The sequence below is a fragment of the Synchiropus splendidus genome, chromosome 6, assembly GCF_027744825.2.
Source record: "Synchiropus splendidus isolate RoL2022-P1 chromosome 6, RoL_Sspl_1.0, whole genome shotgun sequence".
Taxonomy (NCBI): domain Eukaryota; kingdom Metazoa; phylum Chordata; class Actinopteri; order Syngnathiformes; family Callionymidae; genus Synchiropus; species Synchiropus splendidus.
The window spans coordinates 2,919,557-2,939,449 of record NC_071339.1 but is presented as its reverse complement, the minus strand read 5'-3'; the positions used below and the strand labels follow the sequence as shown (position 1 = coordinate 2,939,449).

The window sequence follows — 19,893 nt, the reverse complement described above, 5'->3', positions numbered from 1 at the left end:
GTACTTTAGATTTCATTTGTGAGTACATTGTAATTATATACATATATATATGAGGCACAGACTGTCCTGCCCCTAAAAGCTAATTATAGCAAGGTTTCAAGGGCCTGACGCACGTCCTGGCCACTGGAGGCAAGAGACACCAGGAGCAACAGCAACATCATTACACCTGAAACATTTCTCTTACAGTACGGACCAAAGAAGAAGACATGAAAAACTCCTGAGGTCAAATGCAGAGGACTTTATTACACAAGAGAATGGCACGATACAAAATTTAAGTACCATGTTCTTGGTATGACAAGTCGGATTGTCAACTTTCAAAACGGGTTTTTCAAAACAGAAAGACAACTGCCATTACCATCACTAGTTTGCACAAACAACCGCGTCAGTACCAACTCAACAGTTTAAAAGGAACACATTTTGCACGTGTGCACCTGCTGCGTTCAGTAACCTTCCAACATTTGCATAATTACTAGGACAAACAGTATACTTAGATCCTTCCTGAAAGATTGTAACCTACAACACCATGACAAAGTCAAACACGTTTCCAGCCAATAGAGTTAAAGAGAATAAAGAGAGGCATATGAGAGCGTCACACAGGTCATCGTGTCCTAATGGTTCATGTTTGTCACGTCGTCACAAACTTTGAACTGGATGCAGGTGAACGCTGAGTTCAATTGCGAGGATGTGTGCGCCTATGCGCGTGTATGTGTGTGTGAAGTGGTGGTTGCATAATAAAATGAGAGAAAGTGTGGGACCTTAAAGTGAACAGCACAAAACCACAATTGTAAGGGAATGAACACTGAAGAAATAGAAAGAGCTTGGTGCCACGTGAATCAAACTTTCAGCGGCCTGGACAGAGCTACTTGGCGTTGGTAGAGCTGCTGAGCATCTTGCGGACCGCCTGCGCGATGGAGTCACGGTCGATGCTGTAGAGCTTCATCAGCTCATGCGGTTTGCCGCTGCGCGGGACATGAGATACAGCCAGGCGCTGCAGATAGAAGCCGGTCTCGTTGACCATTGCGGAGCTCACTGCCTCCCCAAGACCACCTGAGGACGAGACATACGTCACAATTGAGCCAGCATCAGTGCAAAGATACGCTCGCCACCCATGCCCTCATCCATCCTCTGTTGTTTCAACAAGCAGAGGGCATGTCTGCCTCTGCTATCTGGGTCACATGTGCCTCGTGGGCACGGGCTAAGTTAAGGAAACCTGACAGCACATGGCCTCTGTGTCTCCCACAATGAGAGAGTGCCACACACACAAGATTCGCCCGCCACTGGCCTATGAGCAAATGCCACATACTCTCGTCTCTTAGTCTGAACCAATGAAATGGTGCCAGCGCAACACCCCCCCAGGATGTGGACCAATGACGGGGAGAAAGCTGCAGAAACCACCATCAGATGCTTGCAGCTGAAAGGATCTCTGTTGGCAGGCACCATTTAAGAGGCTCTGTACATCTGTATTGAAGCTCACCTTCATAGTAGTGGTCCTCCACTGTCAGGACTCGGCCCCTGGTGGCTCGTGCATGGTCCATGATGGTTTTAGCATCCAGGGGTTTGATGGTGAAGGGGTCAATGACCCTGACATAGATCCTCTCTGAAAAACAAGTGGGCCAAACTAGTGAGTCGTAACTCATGTTGTATGTTAACTATTTTTTAGGGCTGAGAACACATTCATTTTAATTCATTAACTACATCAAAAATTCATTCACAGTGAACTTTCTTTCTCAGTAAACATTTTCCAACCCACCAATTCCTTGTGCACCTCATTATACAATGTGATGTTAGACTCATAAACATGGTTGAGGAGAGTAAAAGTTATTGTTCTGGTGGATGGAAAATTTACCAGAATTTCAGGATAGAAACTAAAGAAGCGCAGATTTCACTCATGCCTGGTGTTCAGCGCAAACAGGCTTCTAAGAAGTAAGCTTGATTTTGATCTTCACTTCAGCTTTTCTACCTTTCTTCAGATGTTCAGCAGCTGCAAGAGCCTCATGCAGAGTCACTCCAGCAGCAACCACAGTCACCTGGTCGTCCTTGTTCTGGTATACAACCTGACAAAAAACAAAGATCAGATACTAAGTTTAGTGAATGTGATGAAGAATTTCACTCCCTTAAAGAAGATTCCTTTCATGGGTGGAAACCACCTGAGCCTAACAGATTAAACAGATTGGAAGGTTCGCCTCACAGACATGGCAACCAGCCCCTCACCTTCGCCTGCCCCACATGGAAGTCTTCATTGCTGTTGTAAATGATGGCAGTGTCTTGGCGACCGGTGCGAATGTAGCAAACACCCTTTCAAATAACATGATGTGAAAAATGAGAATATTCAATTTTTAATGAGGACTGGTATATTCAGAGGGGAGACATGTACCCGAGTGCTCGCAGCCAGTTCCACAGCCTTCTCAGTCGACACGCCATCGCTGGGGTAGAAGATAGTCGTAGAGGGAAGGGCCCGAAACATCGCCAGATCCTCCAGGGCCATCAGGGAGGGGCCCTCCTCCCCTGTGATTTATTCATTTATGGTTTGTTAGACATTAACTGAAGCTGTGATGAGGGCTCTATTGAGGTGGAGCATGCAGGGCATGCAGAGAAGTACCTGCACTAACAGAGGGAAACTGCCCCCTGCTGGAAGGCTCAAGTGAAGACGAGAAGGGAAGAGGGGATAGGCGTAAGAACAAGCTGGACAGGTGAGGAAGTGGTGCGGTGAGGAGAACACAGGATCAGAGGGTGAGGGAAGTGACAGCAACACACACACTTGTTATTTCCTAGCAGTGCTGAGGACTCTATGACCGGGTCTAGAGTTCATACGACATGATCCGGGGTTGGTGGTGAAATATCTTATACAGTAGCTACATAGGAGCAACACTAGCATGAAGGTTGTCCTGCTCACCAGTGGAGAGGCCGCAGTGGGAGCCACACAGGTTGATGTTGCTGTCTGAGACGGCCGCCAAGCGTAGCTGGTCATATGCACGTGTGAAGAAGGAGGCCAGAGTGCTGGCAAACACCACGTTCCTGTCGCGGGCAGCACACCCCATGGCAACACTGACCTGAGAATGATTCAAAATACATTGGATCTTGAAAGCTCAACAGCTTCCATTCCCATATGTTTGGAATGAGATGAATACCTCCCTGCAGAAATAATTTCCTCTTTCTCCACTTCAGAACTCCTGAACTGATCCCTTCAATTCACTCTTTTCTTTTTTTTTTTTGAATAGCAGAGACGAAAGCGCAGAGAAAACATAATGCTCAGACAACAGAGAAGACATCGATTGCAACCTTCAACCGCCTTGAAGTAGATGAATGAAATTACTAATCCCAGTTTATCTTTGTGAAAAGTGGCTAGACTTCATTGCCTTTACATTCAAGCTGAATTGATCTTTGTTCTGTTTAGCACACACAAGGCAACTGGTGAAAGTCAGGGGGGACAAATGCAACCACAATACCAAATAATGTTACAGTGGACACAAAACAAAATTAGAAATGTCTGTGATTTTTTTTAATGCTATTTTACAGGTGCAATTTAGCTTCTTTTCTCTTCCTTGTAATTAAGAATTTTGGACCTCTATAACTTTTTTTTTTAAATGATACGACACTTAATCAAGAACACTGCGGCCTAGTGGCAGAAGGAATACGTATGACTACAAAACTAGAAAAAGACCACCAGGCAGCTCATTCATGCCCATATAGTGATTATTTTTTACCAATATTATTCCACTAGATTTATTTTATCAATAATATTTACTTGCCTTTTTAGCATTTGAAATTTCATTGGCAATTGTTGGCAGTATGAAAGCAGGCAGCTTTATCATTGAGACTAACAGAACAAGCAAAGATAATGACAGGGGAAAGATCATTTTAGAATTTTTTTTGTTTTTGTGACACATAGTGGCTTCAGTTGGGAAGCATCTAATGCTCTTAATGCTGCTGCATCGCGACGCCTTCACCTTAAAGGGATTTAAATATTTCATTTAGCCACTTACAGCATCATCATGGCCTGCTCTTTCTTTAAATCATGTTCTATTGTCTTCCAAATTTTAACTTCTCCCCTGCATTCAGCCAGATGGTCCCGCCCTACGCTGATTAATATTTTACTTCTGGATGCACTTGTCATGGCTGCTCATCATCATACACACATCTGACCTACATCTGAGCCGTACTTTACCGAAGCAACCGCCGCATGGACTTTCTCTGCCACATCCTAAATGATGGGTCAGATATTCCGTGCTGACAGCTGCAGATGAAGACGTCAACGCCCCCCCATGTTAACCAAAGGACGCCCTCCCCTCCTCTCTTTACATTGAAGAGACGTGAATTATTTAAGAGCACAGATGTTATATCAGTAATATGTGAGTGGCAGATTATAGCCATAAAAATCATTAAGTATTTGGAGTTATCTTGAATTAAATCATTTGAGTGAAGTGCACTTCATTCATTCATTTTCTCCTGTGATATCACATTGAAATTATGTCTGTTTGTAACCCTATAATTTACGCTAATGAACAACAATGTTCTTCATGCTTATCTTCTGAGTGCAATGGTTCACTTGAAACCATCTCACATGATTACACTGACCATGTTCTGCTGAGCTATGTAGCACTCAACAAAGCGGTTGGGATGTTCGTTCTTGAAGATCTCTGAGAAGGTGAGGTTGTGGGTGTCTCCGTCAACAGCCACGACGCGCTCATAGTAGCGGCCCAGCTTGGCCAGGGCCATCCCGTACGCCTTACGTGTGGCGATCTATAAAACAAGGGAGAAAAGAGTAACAGTTTAACATGTTACAAGCTGATCTGTCAGTGTTCATTGCATTTTATTGATAATTTAACAACGTATTTAAAATGTATAGACATCTCATTAGGATGTGCCTTTTGATAATATTCACAACTAAATATTATTTTTTAATTATTTTTTAAATGCATTTGACCTCGGTAGGGTTCTGACACTGATGTATATATTTGTATTTGACGTGTTATGTAGAACTTGAAGTCCAATATTTAATAGTGTACTAGCCTTTTCTCCCGCCTTGTAGCTGGGTGCGCTGGGCATCCTGATGTTTCTCAGGCTGACAGGGGGGGCGTCCTCTGTGGGCGCAGGAGGATACAGGTGCTTGCTGGTGTTCATGATCCGGCTTTGCAGATCCTTCATCACCATGTCGGCCATGTCTTTGGGCAGGGGTTTCCCCTGCCACCCGAGCTTATCCTCTGCAGCTGAAAGCAAAAGTCAAATTCATTCAAGCTGCCCTGGCTATTTTACACTAGTAAGATCACTTAGATTGATCTTACTAGTGTGTGATCAATATACCTGGAATGCCTTTTCCCTTAATGGTTTTAGCAATGATGGCAGTGGGTTGGTGGCGCGGCTGACTCAGAGCTTTGCAGAGCTCCTCCACACTATGGCCGTCCACAATGATGGCATGCCACCTGCACGCATGGTTGGTTGGTTACGATTCACTTACTGTAAGTACGCCAACACCTCACATCAGCAACTCTCACCCAAAAGCCTCACAGCGTCTCTGATATTTTTCCACATGGTGCTGCAGAGGAGCAGAGTCACTCTGACCCAGGCGGTTGATGTCCATAATGGCCACCAGGTTGTCGAGCTGGTAGTAGGAGGCGAATGACATGGCCTCCCAGACGGCTCCCTCTGACATCTCTCCGTCTCCCATCAAGCAGTAAACACGATAGCTGTGGTCGAGAGAGAGTTAAAACAGTCAAATGGGTTTGTTAGCAGCAATGAAATATCTGACATGAATAGACTTTGACACATTTCCAGATCAACGTTCCCATCTGGGGTATGGATAGTTACCGAATGTGACAGGTCAGAGAAGCATCCTGAGGCTTTTAAAGGTGTGACAGCTGAATTCCCACCTGCTACTCATAGTTCCCATAAGCATCTTCATTCCAGAGACGCTGTTTTATTATTATTATTTTTGTCTTTGTTTTATAGTTAAGATGTGTCTTACCAACATTCCAAATTAAAGACCTCAAAAAATAAAGACGAATGCGGGTGAAAACATAATTTAATTTATCACTGAATGTAAAGTCTGCTTGGTCTGTAAAAATAACTGCGTTATGGCCGCTGGGGTCTGTGGTTATTGGAGCAGAAGAATCAGGAGAGCAGAGCGTGCAGTCGCGGTACACGCCCATGATGTACAAAATCCAGATCACTCGAAAGAAGCCTGTGTGAAACCATTTTAACAAGTAAACCAAAATCATGCATTGTGCTTCCATTACTCTCTTCAATTAAATTTTCCCGAAATCATGAATAGCAAACCTTTCTTGAAACTATGACCTTTCATTTCCAGTTCTGCAGTGAGGTACCGTGTTAAGTCAATGATACAGTGTGTTTCTGTTGTTGTCTTAGAGAGCCATAACAATCCTTTTACGTTATCTGCTTTTAACTGAACAGAAACAGCATGATTGACCACCAGCCTCAGAGGTTGCTTCACATTTCACATGCTCTGCCTTCAAAGTTCAGCCTTTTAAAATTGATCTGAAATCATATTCAGTATATCTCTTTTCCTGTCAGTTAAAATGTAACAGCATGTGCCATGAGGAAAAGATCACTGCGGAAACACACATTCATACTCAGTGAGAATGGGAATGGGGATGGGATGGGAATTAAATTAGTGATGTGCTTTGCAAGTGAATTGCTTTTGATATACCCGGTAATAAAACACATTCATACCATTTCTACAGATTGGACAAGGGTTACAACCATGGAATTTAACCGAATTAAATGTTATCGAGCAATCAATATATTGAATAACTGCTGGCTGTCTGCTCAAATATGTCTGAATGTGGAGAGGGGGGTGACGTCTCCTTCAGTCTGTCCATTGTATAATTACAAAATGTTTATGTGACCTGAGCTCTTAACTTGAGTGACAAAAATGCAGACTGGATTTTTTTTTATGGTATTTAAGTAAAACTGCAAAAATGCACTCACATATAGACAATGTACACAATTATTAGGGCAGTCAATAATTAAAAATTTAATTTGTATCTGTTCAAAATGTAAAGGCAGATGTTAGAAATGGCCATTATTGCTTTCCTCATGCAAATATTTGTTGACAACAACCCAACATAACACATCCTGCCAAGAATATTCGTCATAATCACCTCAGAGGCCCTGAAAAGGTTCGTGCTACAAGCACAACATTGAGAGCATTATCTGCCATTATTTGATCAAGTATTTATAAGAGTGACAGGGGATTACCTGGACTTGTCGAAGTACTTGCCAGTGTAGGCCATGCCACAGGCCACACCGAGCCCCTGTCCCAAGGAGCCAGTGGTGACATCAACAAATTGCTGTCTCTGCAATCACACACACCAAAAAGATTGTTTACTCAGGGAATGCTGCATGAGGATTTCTAAGTTTGGAATTCATGAGATGCGTTTTGGTCTGCAACGGATTTGGTCTGCATACCGGGGTTGAGTGTCCCTCCAGGCCAGAGTCCACCTGGCACATGTTGAGCATCTCGTTCTCTTTCAGGAATCCTGTTTCAACCCACATGGAGTACAGCGCAGGAGCAGCATGGCTCTGAACGACAAAGACAAAGACGAGACAGTTGGTTTGTTGAATTGAACATGGTTTGCTTGTGATGATGCAGAATGGCTTTATTTGAGCAAATGCTCTTCAGAAAAAGAGCTTAGCATCACCTTAGACATGATGAAGCGGTCGCTGTTGAAATTTCTTGGGTCCTCAGGACGAAACTTCATGGTGTGAAAGAAGAGCACTGACATGATCTCTGCCACGCTGCAGCATGACGTCGGGTGTCTGGACAACAATGCAGATGTATAAATCATTCAGCATCTCTCAAATGTAGAGCAAAAACATATCAATCCAAATAAAGTTGGAGAGTTCCTACAGTATATCAAGTCAGACATGACCACTCACTTGGGTTGGGGCCGCCACCCCGAAGATTTTCTTTCATATTTATATTTAACTACTTAAACAGGTTCTGGCAAATAATATTCCAGCAAATACTAATTAAATTCAAAAGGCACACTGAAAATGTGTGGAAATGTTTTTGTGAAAGTAAACATGTTGGTTTCTCTTTGTTCCTTTCTTTGTCCCCCCGACTGGAGACAAACAAAGTGTTTGTTTTGTTCAAGAGAATCTAGGCAAACTAGAAAATATTACACTTGGTTCTCTATTGATTTTACAAATCAGATCATTTCTTGAGAGTCATTCAAGAAAAAAAAATGTAAATCAGTGCAAATAATGCTGAAGGACAAACATGTTTGTGCCTCTTTGTGCCATTGTGCCTCTATACAAAAAAAAGGCCTACAAATAAATAATAAAAAAAAACTAAAAGATAAAGATTCCACACAAAAAAAAGAATTTCAAAAAAGTATTGATTTTTTAAATTTTTTTCCACTTCTTTTTTTTTTCAAACAAGGACAAACCACTTTATAAAGCTTATATATATATAAACAGTTCACGAAATAAAGTCTGCACCTTAGCAACAGTGAGCAGATTGGGTCGAGAGCCATTGTCGCCCCACCCACTGTTAAGTAAGACTGTTCTACCGTGACACAATTATTGCTGTAAAAAATACACACTCACCAATATAATGGATTTTCTAAATTAAAAAATAGACCCAAACATTTAAACTAATATGAAAAAAATGAATAAAAAATGAATAAATGAAATATGTATTTTGCAGAATTAAAATGAAAGATATTGATGGAAAATGCATATAATATATAAGAAGTATATTCAGCACTATTTTAGTGGTTATGGATTTTGTGTTTACTTCATGTACAGTAGACACGTATAGCATGATGAGGAGAAGGAGAACAAAGGACACCATGTTCTTCAGGCCCTCTGCTCTTCACAATGTGTGCATTTATTCATTTTGAAAAATTGCTTAAAAAAAAAACAGAACCCTCAGTGAAAGCATTAGAATTAAAGATAGTAGTAATAACATACTTTTACAGGAACTATTCATCTTACGGTCAGTGGTGGAACTCACCCGCTGCCTGCTGCAGTCGTTGCCTTGATGGAGTTGATTCGGAGGCGGTTGGCGATGTTCCTCAGAGCCTGGACGGTCTGTTGGTCAGGTTTGTGGTAGTCCTCCATCATGTCCAAAATGTCGGGTCCTGCAGCACCAGATGAGATGGCCAAACACGATTCTGAGGTTTTAAAAGTGTGCAGAAGTGATAATTGCCAGGGGCAGCAAATGTGTGTGTGTATATGTGTGTGTTGTGTGTGACTGAGGCAGGGGCAGAAAGAGAGAGAGGGCAGAGGAGAGGCTGGATATATCAGGTGCGCACTTGGATGTACAAGGACAAGAATACACACACACACACGCACGCATACAGAGGGATGTTGATTGGGCGATGCTGCAAACTTTCATTTGGAACTATAATATCATTGGCTGTTGGGTCAGTGGTGTGTGACACACAGTGAGTGTGAGTGGGGAGGGGCAAGGCTATTTGGGAGGAGGGAGATGACATTTTAGTCTTTCACCCTGATTCACTTTGGCATCCAAGACATCCTTGGCAAGCTGTTGGTTTTCTTTAATACCCTCGCAATTACTTTGTTTTTAAATTATTGGAGTCAATATCTTCAAGGATAAAACATGTTATACAACAGCTTGTTAAAAAAATGAGTGATTTAAAGCGGGGGCCCTGTTAGGTGAATAATATATAGACAAATGTAAGTTACAATCACTTTATTTCACATCACTTTCCTCCTTTCTCCCCTTTTTTTGGGTGCATGCTTTGATGCTTAACGGATCTGACTGCTGTGTCGCTCTCAATTTGGAACCGCAACAAACTCACACACGCGAACACTCACACACATTATTTTGAGAATCCTGCCATCCAGAGGACAATATCTGAAAATACATTTGACTGTGTATATAACAAAAATCGCAAGCATGCTAGTTAAAGCCATTTTACTTTACGAATTAATTAGGGATCATTTCAACAATGTTGATTGTCTTCATTAACTAGTAAAAAAAAACATAACGAATTGCTAAACTGCCAAGTTGCTATTGCTCTTTGGCTGAACACGAGTGTGCAGCTGGTCTGGGGGTTCATCCAGTGCTTTTCTATAGTTAGTGACACCTAACCATAATGCGTTTTGGTAATAGAATCAGCATTTTAGGGTGGCATGTAAAACTGCGGAGGAATGGTTGAAAATAATCTTTTTAAAATCAGATTTTTATTAAAGGAAAAAACATTTTTAATGTGAAATTAATGGACATTTGGTTTAAAATTATGTATCTGATGTATGACTCACCGCATCATTTCTTTTGAATAATCACTGGAAGGTCCAGATGCCAGGTGGGCCTCGACAGGAAGTTACGTCAGTTCTTCCTGTTACTAGTGAGCTAGGAGGAAACAGGTGTCTTGGGAAAAAACATGGGTGAATTACTCCACTTAAAAACTGTTGGAAACAGTTGCTGTCTGATGGGTAAAAACTATTAAACCATGAATGGTTTACTGGTTTACTAATGGAATGGTATGTACATGGTTGACATTTGCTTGAATGATAATTCATACATTTTGACCTCATTTTTTTCGCAGTGCTTGGTTTGTCTCCATCGCTTAGAATAATATATGTCAAGTTCAGAGGTGAAAGTCTTTCTCCGTAAACAAAGCTACATTTCAACGGACTAGATTATGAACTTGCATTTTACTGTGATGAAAGTGCTGTAAAATAAATGGAAAACTGATGCCATTGTATTTGTATTACCATAAATCAACACTAGAGGGAGATGTCCGGTTAAAATCGAGGGTCAAAGGCCTCATCTTTTACATTAAATTAGTAGTTCAGAAAATAATCCGTTATATTAAAAGGGTTGTTGTCACAAGTAAATTATGCGGAATGCATTATTTATAATTGAGATCTTTTATTGCTACCACCCCATCATCTTCAGTCTTTGTCTGTTTCGCCATCCACTGTTGAAGAGGTCACGTTCCATCACCTCTGTGTTTCAGTCGTTCTGATGCCACGTCTCCTGAGACCCCTTCTGCTCTCCTGGTGCCACTGTCCTCCCAGTTATCCGCGGCTCCCGGGTCTTGTCAGAAGGGCTTTTCTTCACAGTGGCCCACAGGTGCCAACCAATCAGAGCCTGAGTATGTGACATCATGTGATGATGCTGCGCCAATGTAAGCCCCCCACAACTGCACACTTTCTGGAGGGAAAGTACATTCAGAGAGCATGAATGTTTCTATTTTTAATCCCTGGCAGAAAATGAGGAGGAAAGCAGCCACTTTTGAAACAATGTCTTAATATTACAGGCTGTGTGCTGATCCCTGGCGCACGGGGCAGATAAACTCCACAGCAGCTGCGCCGTTTGTTAGGAATGATTAATGAGGACTAAACGCATTTGTCTCTTGATATGTGCGCATGCAGCCATGCGTGATGATACTGACATGTGCATGCTTGCACTTGAACGTTAGCTGAGGACTGTGCCCTTACTCATCAGCCTAGAATCTCACACTCAGTTCTATGAATCTTGTTTTGCTTTAATGCCAGTCACTCCTTTAGGCTCGAGCCTCCTCCACTCTGCTCTTATCACTCCATTGCCTAAATCGCTCTGCAGTCACCATGATGACATAGCACTTGCCCTTCTATCTGAGAGCTGTCTGTCACTTGGAGATCCATCTCCCTGACACGGAATGAGACAAGAGCACAGGACTTGTGATTGAATTATGAAGAGAACATTCAATCATGCTGCTCAGCTGGGTTGGTTGATCAACTACAAAAAAAAGACAGGGACTGAAGAACCTGTGTGAGGGCTAATCAAAGGAAAAGGGAGAGAGATAAGCAGCCGAGGAGAGGATCTGGAGAGTGTGGAGATAAATGTGTGTGAGCTAGGGTTAGGGCTGAGCGTGTGCTGTGAGCTCAGCAGAGAAGTTGACGATGCACCGGGAGAACAGCTGCGCTGCAGGGCTTTCAAGCTCCATCACTACTGCTCTCCTTCAAGCTGCTTCACCAAACACCCCCCACTCATACGCATCCACGCACGCACGCATGCTACTACACATATATTACCGACACACATGCTCCAAAACACACTCATACACATGCAAAACCACTGATTGCATCCGACCACATTCTGCTGCAATAACAACAGGGTTTTGTACAGCAACAGTTTTGGAGTGACTTCAAGACATTAGGTTTTTAAGCGGCTTACATTTGTGGATATATTTTGGGGGTATTTATTTTTCCCAAATTACACCACCCTAAGGACAAAAAAAATACAGCCGTTCAAATGAAGGAATAACACAATGGAAGCCACACTGTGAGGGATCAATGTCTGTATCGGAAAAGATACTTCAGTGCTTCAGTCATTCTTCACTTCAGCTACTTGGCTGTAAAATTTAGGCCACAGCCAATTATACGAGTTTAACTCCCCAACCACAGGGGAATGGTTGTTAATGGACCCAGTTTGCCTCAAAGGTTTTCTCCCAGAAAAGACCACTGAAGTTAACAGCAAAATATCAGTCTCTGAACCGCTCCTGTCAGAACCAAGGCTTCTAATCTCTTAAAAACCAATTCAAAGTTTATTGACATATTGGGTCTCATGTTTGATGTTGTAACTAATAATAACTCAAAGGGTGTTGGAGTAAATCCCTTCTGCCGGTTTCAAGTATAAAGATGATCTGTTTGCGTAAACACGTGAAGCTATTGTGTTACACACAGGGCAGGTGAATAATTTAGGCTGTTTCTAGAAGACTGCAGACTGGTAGTGGTCAGTTGATCTCATGTTACTCTCTTGCTGCCTTCTCATTTAACGGAGTCTCTCTTGTGAAGAGGTAGATGTTTGTGGCCCGTCGTTGATAAAGCTGTGGATCATCGGTGAGGATGACGTCTTTCTGACAGGTGAGAATTTCACTTTGTGAAATGATGATGTCACGATCTATCTGTGAATACCTGGAAAAAATTGCATCTAACACACTGTACGAAAGATCCCGAGGACACTCTTCAACCGTGTGTTGAATTAAAACTTTCAGAGGACAATATGTGAACTAGTAATCTCATTGAGTTGTTAATATTTCATGGGCACCCGTGAGAGCTAAAGGCAAGGCAGCTACAATTGCTCGACTACTAATACTATTCCCAATATTTTTTTCATAATCTACATGAATTATTAGTGCAATTGTCCCTAAATAACACCTGACTCTGAAGTCATAGTTTAGATAATGAGTTGCTTGCTTGCATGGCTGACTTCTCTCACTGAGACCCTCAAAAGCATTTACTTATTCTCTGTTATTCCCACGACAGGAATTGAATTCTGCTGCTGCTGTTGTGTTTACTTCAGCTTTCCTCTGACTTTACTGCTTCTCTTTATAACTGCAAAATGAGTCGCACAGCTTCCAACTCGTGTCAGTAAATCTGCAGGTGTGTTAAAATGTTAAAATATAAGATGACTTATCAGAGGGAGGTGAGAATAATTGTGGTTATACTGGAACCAAATAAGGGATGGCTGTTTTTGACATTGTTTAATGTCAAATAATCATAACTTCATTTGCAGGTCTACTCTGCGTACCCATCAATCACTGTGGTATGTTGTGTGCGCATTTTACAGCACTTATTTTGTGGCCTCAGTCAGGTCTGGGGTTCTGTACTTAATTATTCATTCGGTTTTATTTTATTTAACTATTCTACATGATCTATCAGTGCCACACCATTAGGGTGCTGTTGTGTATTTTGTATGGAAAGATGGGTCTGACAACTTTGATGTGACTTTCGAGTCACTGCCACGTTGTTTTCAAAGAAAAAAAGGTATTGCTCGATCTTGAGATGTGGATAAAGCAAAATACAGTCCAACAACTAGTGTAGTCAACTATTATCAACGATTAAATTAGCCTGCAATGTGTTCAACGTCAACCCTATGTTTTCACAATGGACAATCAAGATGTAACATTAGCCATACAAACATTTCAAGCCACAATTTTAGCAATTATAATTTAAGTTTTGAACACAGCCTTTAACACGAAGTTAAACTACGTGTTAACAATTTACTACACTACTATGAGGCGTGTCGATCAGTTGTTAAGATGGTGTCTAGTCGACTATGAAAATGGTTGTGGGAGATCACAAAGGTAGCTCAGGTAGGTTGCAAGAGAGGAATACACAGACAGAATTTAATCCACTAAGTAGACTGTCGGCAAAGCATTCCTTTTGTCTCTACTACACTTTAGCGTCATGTTTTGATTGTCAGAGTCGTGTTAGTAAAATTTGTCCCTTTTTTTTTAAAATCACATACCTGTGAAACCTTTCTCCCTCTGGAAATAACGCAAACTAAAAAAGATCCACTCATTGGATAATGTTGAAATGAAATGAAAATATTTCCAGTGTATTATTTCCTTGTAAAATGGTTGCCATTTATTTCAACTATAATACTCCCGCTTTTCGTCCACACGCCATTATGTTTGATACATATTTTTTTTTAATCGATGAAAACGTGGTGATGACAGGGGGCAGGTTTGGAGGGGGGTTGGAGCTCAGCAGGAGGAAGTCTTGTCTCTGATGTATCACTGACGACGACGCTCTGCTGTGTGGTGCGCACTCCAGCTCTCCTGCTCCATCACCATGGAAGAGCACAATTGATGCACACCATATACTGTATATATACGTCTCTCCTCTGTCACGGAACCAATGAGTGTTACTCCGCCGTCGCGGAGCGGACCTGCGTTTTTAACCCTCCGAAGAGCCGGACGAGTGTCACCGAGCGGCGTGGACCGGAGCTGAGCCGTCTTCAGAGAAGGTTCGGTGCTGTGTTCGCTCTCTTAGCTTCGTAGCATTAGCCGCATGCAGAGAATGATGATGCCGTCTGTCGGAGGACAGCGTTTTTTGACATTTACCTTTCCCATCCGTGTTCGCGGTTGAGAGCGGAAAGGCAGCTCTTTCTTTCACTCAAGCATTATTTTAATTCTGTTCGAGAAGTCGTATGAGTGCCTGAGAGTCACCTGTGATGACGGCGACGACGGTGCCCCGTTTTTACCTTTTTTGGGTGACATTTCTTCTTCTATAGGAGGAGAGGTTTGGAGACGGTGTCTTTCCATTTTAACAGTATTGACAGAAGTGTGTCGCTTTTGGCAATGTAACTATCGATGCAGCTGTGAAATTAATGCTGCACAGAGAAAAAGAAAGAGCACTTGAAACCACAGGATTTGTACCATGGGTCCCTGAAGGCAGCACAAAGGAGACGTGTAGCTGTCAGTCCAAAATCACCTCCAAATGTGCATCTATGCATGCTCATGGCACCCATGGTGTTTTTTCTTCTCACTGCACAATGTAGTGCTATTGTAAAGCAGCATGAGTGCAATGTGACCTTTTCTGTTTCTTCCTCTGCGGGCCTGCTGCAGTTCAAGGACTTACACAACTGATGACCAGGAGAGGCACTGAGTGGCAGCCCAGAATTTACATTCAAATGACTGTTTTGATTCCAGCTGCACGCCATCTGCGTCCATATTTTGCTGAGTTTCTGTCCTTGGTTGCATTTTAATATCCAAGGACAGCTGTCTGTATTGTGTGTGTTTTCACAGTTTTCTCTTTAGTCTGATAAATAAGGTAGGGTTGTGTCCATCCGAGGTCACAGAGGGAAAACCAAATCTCATCCGAAACCTGATGTTCAACTCCTTTCATTGTTGGTTTCCATATATGCGTCGATTATAATACATATCTTTCACTCTATAGCCAATGGCAGAACACAGGATATACTGAGCTACTCTGTCTTACGCTCACCAGTACGTTCAAATCCTGTTAAGGAGTTTAAGAAGGATGAATTGGTAGTGTCATTATTGCCTTACCTTTTCTGACCTACTGCCATCAGAGATGGCTAATGTGTCACGTGAACCATATAGCTATGAACGAGAAAGCAAAGGTCGACGATTCATAGTGAGTTTAGATTCTGGTAATACCTTGGAGATTGAGTCCTCGTATTGATTGGAGCACATTGCTCAGTGGGGGCTTGATCCTGATGTGATGTTCCTCATATGTGAAGGGTTAATGTCTGATCAAGCTGTTAAAGCACCCGGTATTAAGTAATACCTATTAAACAGGTAGTGAGTTAATGTGACACATCCATTAATATAGAAAGGGCTAATGCTTTCTTCCAGCAACCTACTACAGTACTACAATATTGAGCTCCCTGTTTTTATACATTTTCAAACTTCCCCCCGTGTTTGCTAGACCCTGTATTGTTTAGAGCGTTTTCTTCAGAAACACATTTAAGCCTAAATTACTATTCCACGTTTGTTTTTTGTTTATGCCACACAAATAGCCAGGAGCCTGTCAAGCTTATTACATGTCTTATCTTTTTTCAACAGTACTCTACAGGGGTTACAGCGGCCTCTGTTGAGCATCCTCCTTAGTCACGCCAGCACTGTTATTTTCTACATCTATGTATGTCATTGTCTTTCTCTTCTTCACTTACCTGATGTCACCATCCAACTTGTTTGCTGTCTCTCCCCTCAACATGTTCAAATCATCTATGTTGGATTCTTCACCAATGTGGCAATTTTAATTATGACCACTGGCACTCAGAACATTTACAGAATATATCAATAATCATCTGCCTAAATAATGATATGGATGTGTGACATTTGTTTTTCTTATTTTCTCTTTCAGGGGCAAATTATGCCAGCAGCACCAGAGATAGTCTCACTGGTCACTTGCCAGAGTATTGGTCAGCTTGTTCTGTCCGCGTCTACCGTTTCTGTCTACACTGGCAGATCCATGCTGCTGGATGCTCCGCACAGAGCCACACCCACACTATGAGCGCCAACGGGCCTGCCCCAGACCCTGCTCCCGCTGCCCCCAAACCCCAACCTGCCACCGCCCCAACCCCTGCCCCAGCCTCTACCCCAGCCCCTGCTCCACCCCCAGCTCCCACACCTGCAGCACCACCCGCTCCTGCGGCCCCTCCTGCCCCCACTTCCTCGACCATCCCAGTGGGTGCGTTGGCACAGAAGAAGCGGCAGCAATATGCCAAAAGCAAGAAACAGGGCAGTAACGCAAACAGCAGGCCACCGAGGGCTCTGTTCTGCCTCAACCTCAACAACCCCATACGCAGGGCCTGCATCAGTCTGGTGGAGTGGAAGTATCCTTTACTATTGATACAGGAAAGTGTGTGTGACGTTGGCGCCGGCCAAGTCAACTCTCATCAGATGTTACTGGTATGATATTGAGTAGAATAGTGTTGAACATAGTAGAGCTGAATCGAATATGCTCTCTTTAGATGTAGTACATTCATTTTAGACATCCTGTCACCCTAGTTTGAAAATAATCCCGGTGCTGTGTGGAAACATGTTTTCCTGCATTCTAAAGCGCTGGTAGGATATGTGACTCATCGCTGGCTGAACGCAGCTGTGTTGCAGTTAGCTGGGACTGTTGCTTCTTGCAAAGCACTTTGTTTTGTTGATATTATTATGTATTCTCATTGATTTTTGAACATGTTTTGAGAAGCAACTTTAGAACAAGGTAAATGTAGCTGCACTTCTGTCAAATGGTAACAACTCATTGCAGGTGTTGATTAATTTAACAATGCGACAAAACCATTGTTTTCTTAATATTCCCAACATTTGCTTTATGCCTTTATTAAAGATGCTTGCGCCCATTCGAGGTAGTGCAGTTATTTCTTATCTGTAGTGGGGACTCAGCATTCTAGCAGGCTGGCAAGTGAAGGCCTTTTAATTTATGTACACAAATGAATCCCTGTAATTGAATAACTTAAATAATATGCTTACTGATTGCCTTGTGCAGCAGTCCAACTTGTGTGGTTAAATGCATGGGTTAAGGACTCATGACCTTTGAGTCATAGCATCTTTGGACCTTGCGAGATTAAAACAGCATTAACTGTTTTAACTCATTCTCATTCTTGTACCTCAACAATTTTATATTCATAAATACAATCATTTCTATGTCTGTATCTGCTTAATAATTCCCTTTCTATGTTTTGCCTGAAAATATCCACTGAATTTTCCTTAACATCTTTCTCCAGGCCATTTGATATCTTTATATTAATAGCTATTTTTGCCAACTGTATGGCCTTAGCTGTCTACGTCCCTTTTCCAGAAGATGATTCCAACTCAACAAACCATGATCTGGTATGTACTATTTTACCCATCTCATTTTCCTTAAAATCAACGGCTGAGATTGAATATTTTATACCTTGTGTTTGTTCTAATGTTGTTTACGTTTTATTCAAGTTGTTACTCTTTCCGCTATTTTGTTGATTAAGAAATAAATACCATATCATATCAAACTTATATTGACCTTGAAATACAACTGACATCACCTGCATTTCACTCAATCTGTTCTGAGGTTAAACAAAATAGTCTATGCAGAGTTGCTGACACTGACTGGTCTGTCTTGGCCTTGCAAGTTTAGAGCTAAGATGATCTTCCCTTCATCACAATCGAAATGGAGAGACTTTGATGTAAAAAGCAATCTCTCAATTGCCCGCAGGCGAATGAAAACACAGCCAGGGGAAATATCCTTTTAGATGATCAGGTAGTTAAATATAGGAGAATGGTGTGCAAAACAACGATACTTTACATCTTGGGTCTTTTTTTATAGTATAAGAGCATTTTGTTTCAATGTGAATTTTGTGCTGTTTTGCTGAGAGACTATTCCTTCACTCACCGTTTCGTTATGCAGACTGCTGTGTCGGCATAAAGAAAAAAAAATCTTTCCATGCTCTTTTATCTCATATGCAGCTTTTATTTTGTCGACTATTTATAGAATTTTCGTCATTGCACCACTCTGCGCCATGAGCATTTATGTCTATGTGATATATTATAGGTAGCATGTTGCAGACTATTCCACTGCTTATGATGAGTGTTTTCTTCAACAACAGAAACTCAAGTTTCCTTTTAACTGTGCCTTGTTTACTGATGTCATCTTGATAGTTTATTGTTCAAAAGAAAAAACATCAAGGTTAGTCAGTGGATCACTGGAAAGCATTTTCTTTTTATGTTGTTGAGCCAGCTGTGCAAAATATAGTGTTGGTTCGGTCCGCTTTAGAGAAATAAGGTGCTTGTTATTTCGACCTCCTCAGGGGTGACCTGCAGGTGTTTGTTTACGCAGTAGTGTCGCATCAGCAAAAAGTAGGCCATCAGAGACCTTAGGTCTCTTTTGTTGTCACATGTTTTGAGGTTATTTGTGCTTGTACAGTTGATACAGACATTTATACATGAGGTATTTCGTTTTTTTAAAAGCTTGATTCAAGGACTGGAGCGTATGTAAATGAAGGCAATCAATGTTTTTCCATCATCTTGTAATTCATCTCAACAAAGTTAAATTCGACAGTAGAATTGGCTGCTTTAAGGGTGAGAGCGATAAAAAGCTTCTCAGTGGCCACAGATCAAAAAGACATTGTGCAACTTGATGGATTGTTTGACAGTGTCTGGTAATGCCTCTTAATGCCATTCGTCAGAACTTTTCGGAGTGTCACTGTGAATCATTTCACACCTTGGTGACTTTCGATTAAGCAACAGTGTCAACTTGGATTTGTGGATGTGCTGAGGGAGGTTGTGTTTTACACTTAACTTGGGTGCAGAGCTGCAGCAGCGCTCACCTTTGTTCTCTGTTGTACTATTTTTGTGTGATAAATTATTTTAAGGGCTTGGCTTATGGACACGTACTGCTATATATGATTTGTGTCTTTTTCATGAAAGAGTTATTGCTTGCCGTTAACCCAGCCCCCTGCAGAAATTGAGACATGCATGACAAATCTGACTCACTGTGGTTCTGTTTTTCATGTGATGTGTCCATACAGTGTGACCCCAGCTGACATTGAACTGTTGAGTGAAGGGAACTGTAACTATAGATGATATATTTTCTTGAAATTTGTCATGCAAATGCCCGCTTGAAGTCAGTTGAGCAAGTGCTCAATTCTGAAGAATTGCAGTGGCACTCGCATTG

At 41.8% G+C, this 19,893-nt stretch overlaps 2 protein-coding genes across 12 annotated transcripts in view; one reads left to right on the top strand and one right to left on the bottom strand.

Annotated features, from left to right (window-relative positions):
* Positions 1-223: 223 nt before the first annotated feature.
* LOC128760453 (transketolase-like) lies at positions 224-9,282 on the bottom strand. Its single transcript, XM_053867871.1, has 14 exons — positions 8,978-9,282; positions 7,659-7,776; positions 7,426-7,539; positions 7,216-7,313; positions 5,493-5,684; positions 5,302-5,420; positions 5,011-5,207; positions 4,576-4,740; positions 2,894-3,050; positions 2,375-2,505; positions 2,212-2,295; positions 1,961-2,054; positions 1,475-1,597; positions 224-1,047 (listed from the first exon to the last, which is right to left on the bottom strand). Exons 1-14 carry the CDS (start codon positions 9,085-9,087, stop codon positions 860-862), a joined length of 1,890 nt encoding a protein of 629 aa, XP_053723846.1. The 5' UTR covers positions 9,088-9,282; the 3' UTR covers positions 224-859.
* A 5,183-nt stretch (positions 9,283-14,465) lies between these two features.
* The window catches only part of cacna1da (calcium channel, voltage-dependent, L type, alpha 1D subunit, a), a 47,727-nt gene continuing 42,299 nt past the window's right edge, over positions 14,466-19,893 (top strand). For 10 of the 11 annotated variants that reach the window (XM_053869041.1, XM_053869039.1, XM_053869040.1 and 7 more), the window contains exons 1-3: positions 14,467-14,731; positions 16,597-17,068; positions 17,969-18,074. In XM_053869041.1, coding sequence (XP_053725016.1) covers positions 16,743-17,068; positions 17,969-18,074 — 432 coding nt within the window. In that variant the 5' untranslated portion in view covers positions 14,467-14,731; positions 16,597-16,742. Of the gene's footprint in view, positions 14,732-16,596; positions 17,069-17,968; positions 18,075-19,893 lie in introns of all 11 variants that reach the window. The other variant, XM_053869038.1, reaches the window with a different exon arrangement.

Coding starts and splice junctions, on each gene's coding strand:
- LOC128760453 (XM_053867871.1), bottom strand. CDS start 9,087: ATGATGGAGGACTACCACAAACCTGACCAACAGACCGTCCAGGCTCTG. Junction 1,598..1,960: donor TGCTGAACATCTGAAGAAAG/GTAGAAAAGCTG, acceptor CTTGTTTTTCAG/AGAGGATCTATGTCAGGGTC. Junction 1,048..1,474: donor GGAGGACCACTACTATGAAG/GTGAGCTTCAAT, acceptor TCTCGTCCTCAG/GTGGTCTTGGGGAGGCAGTG.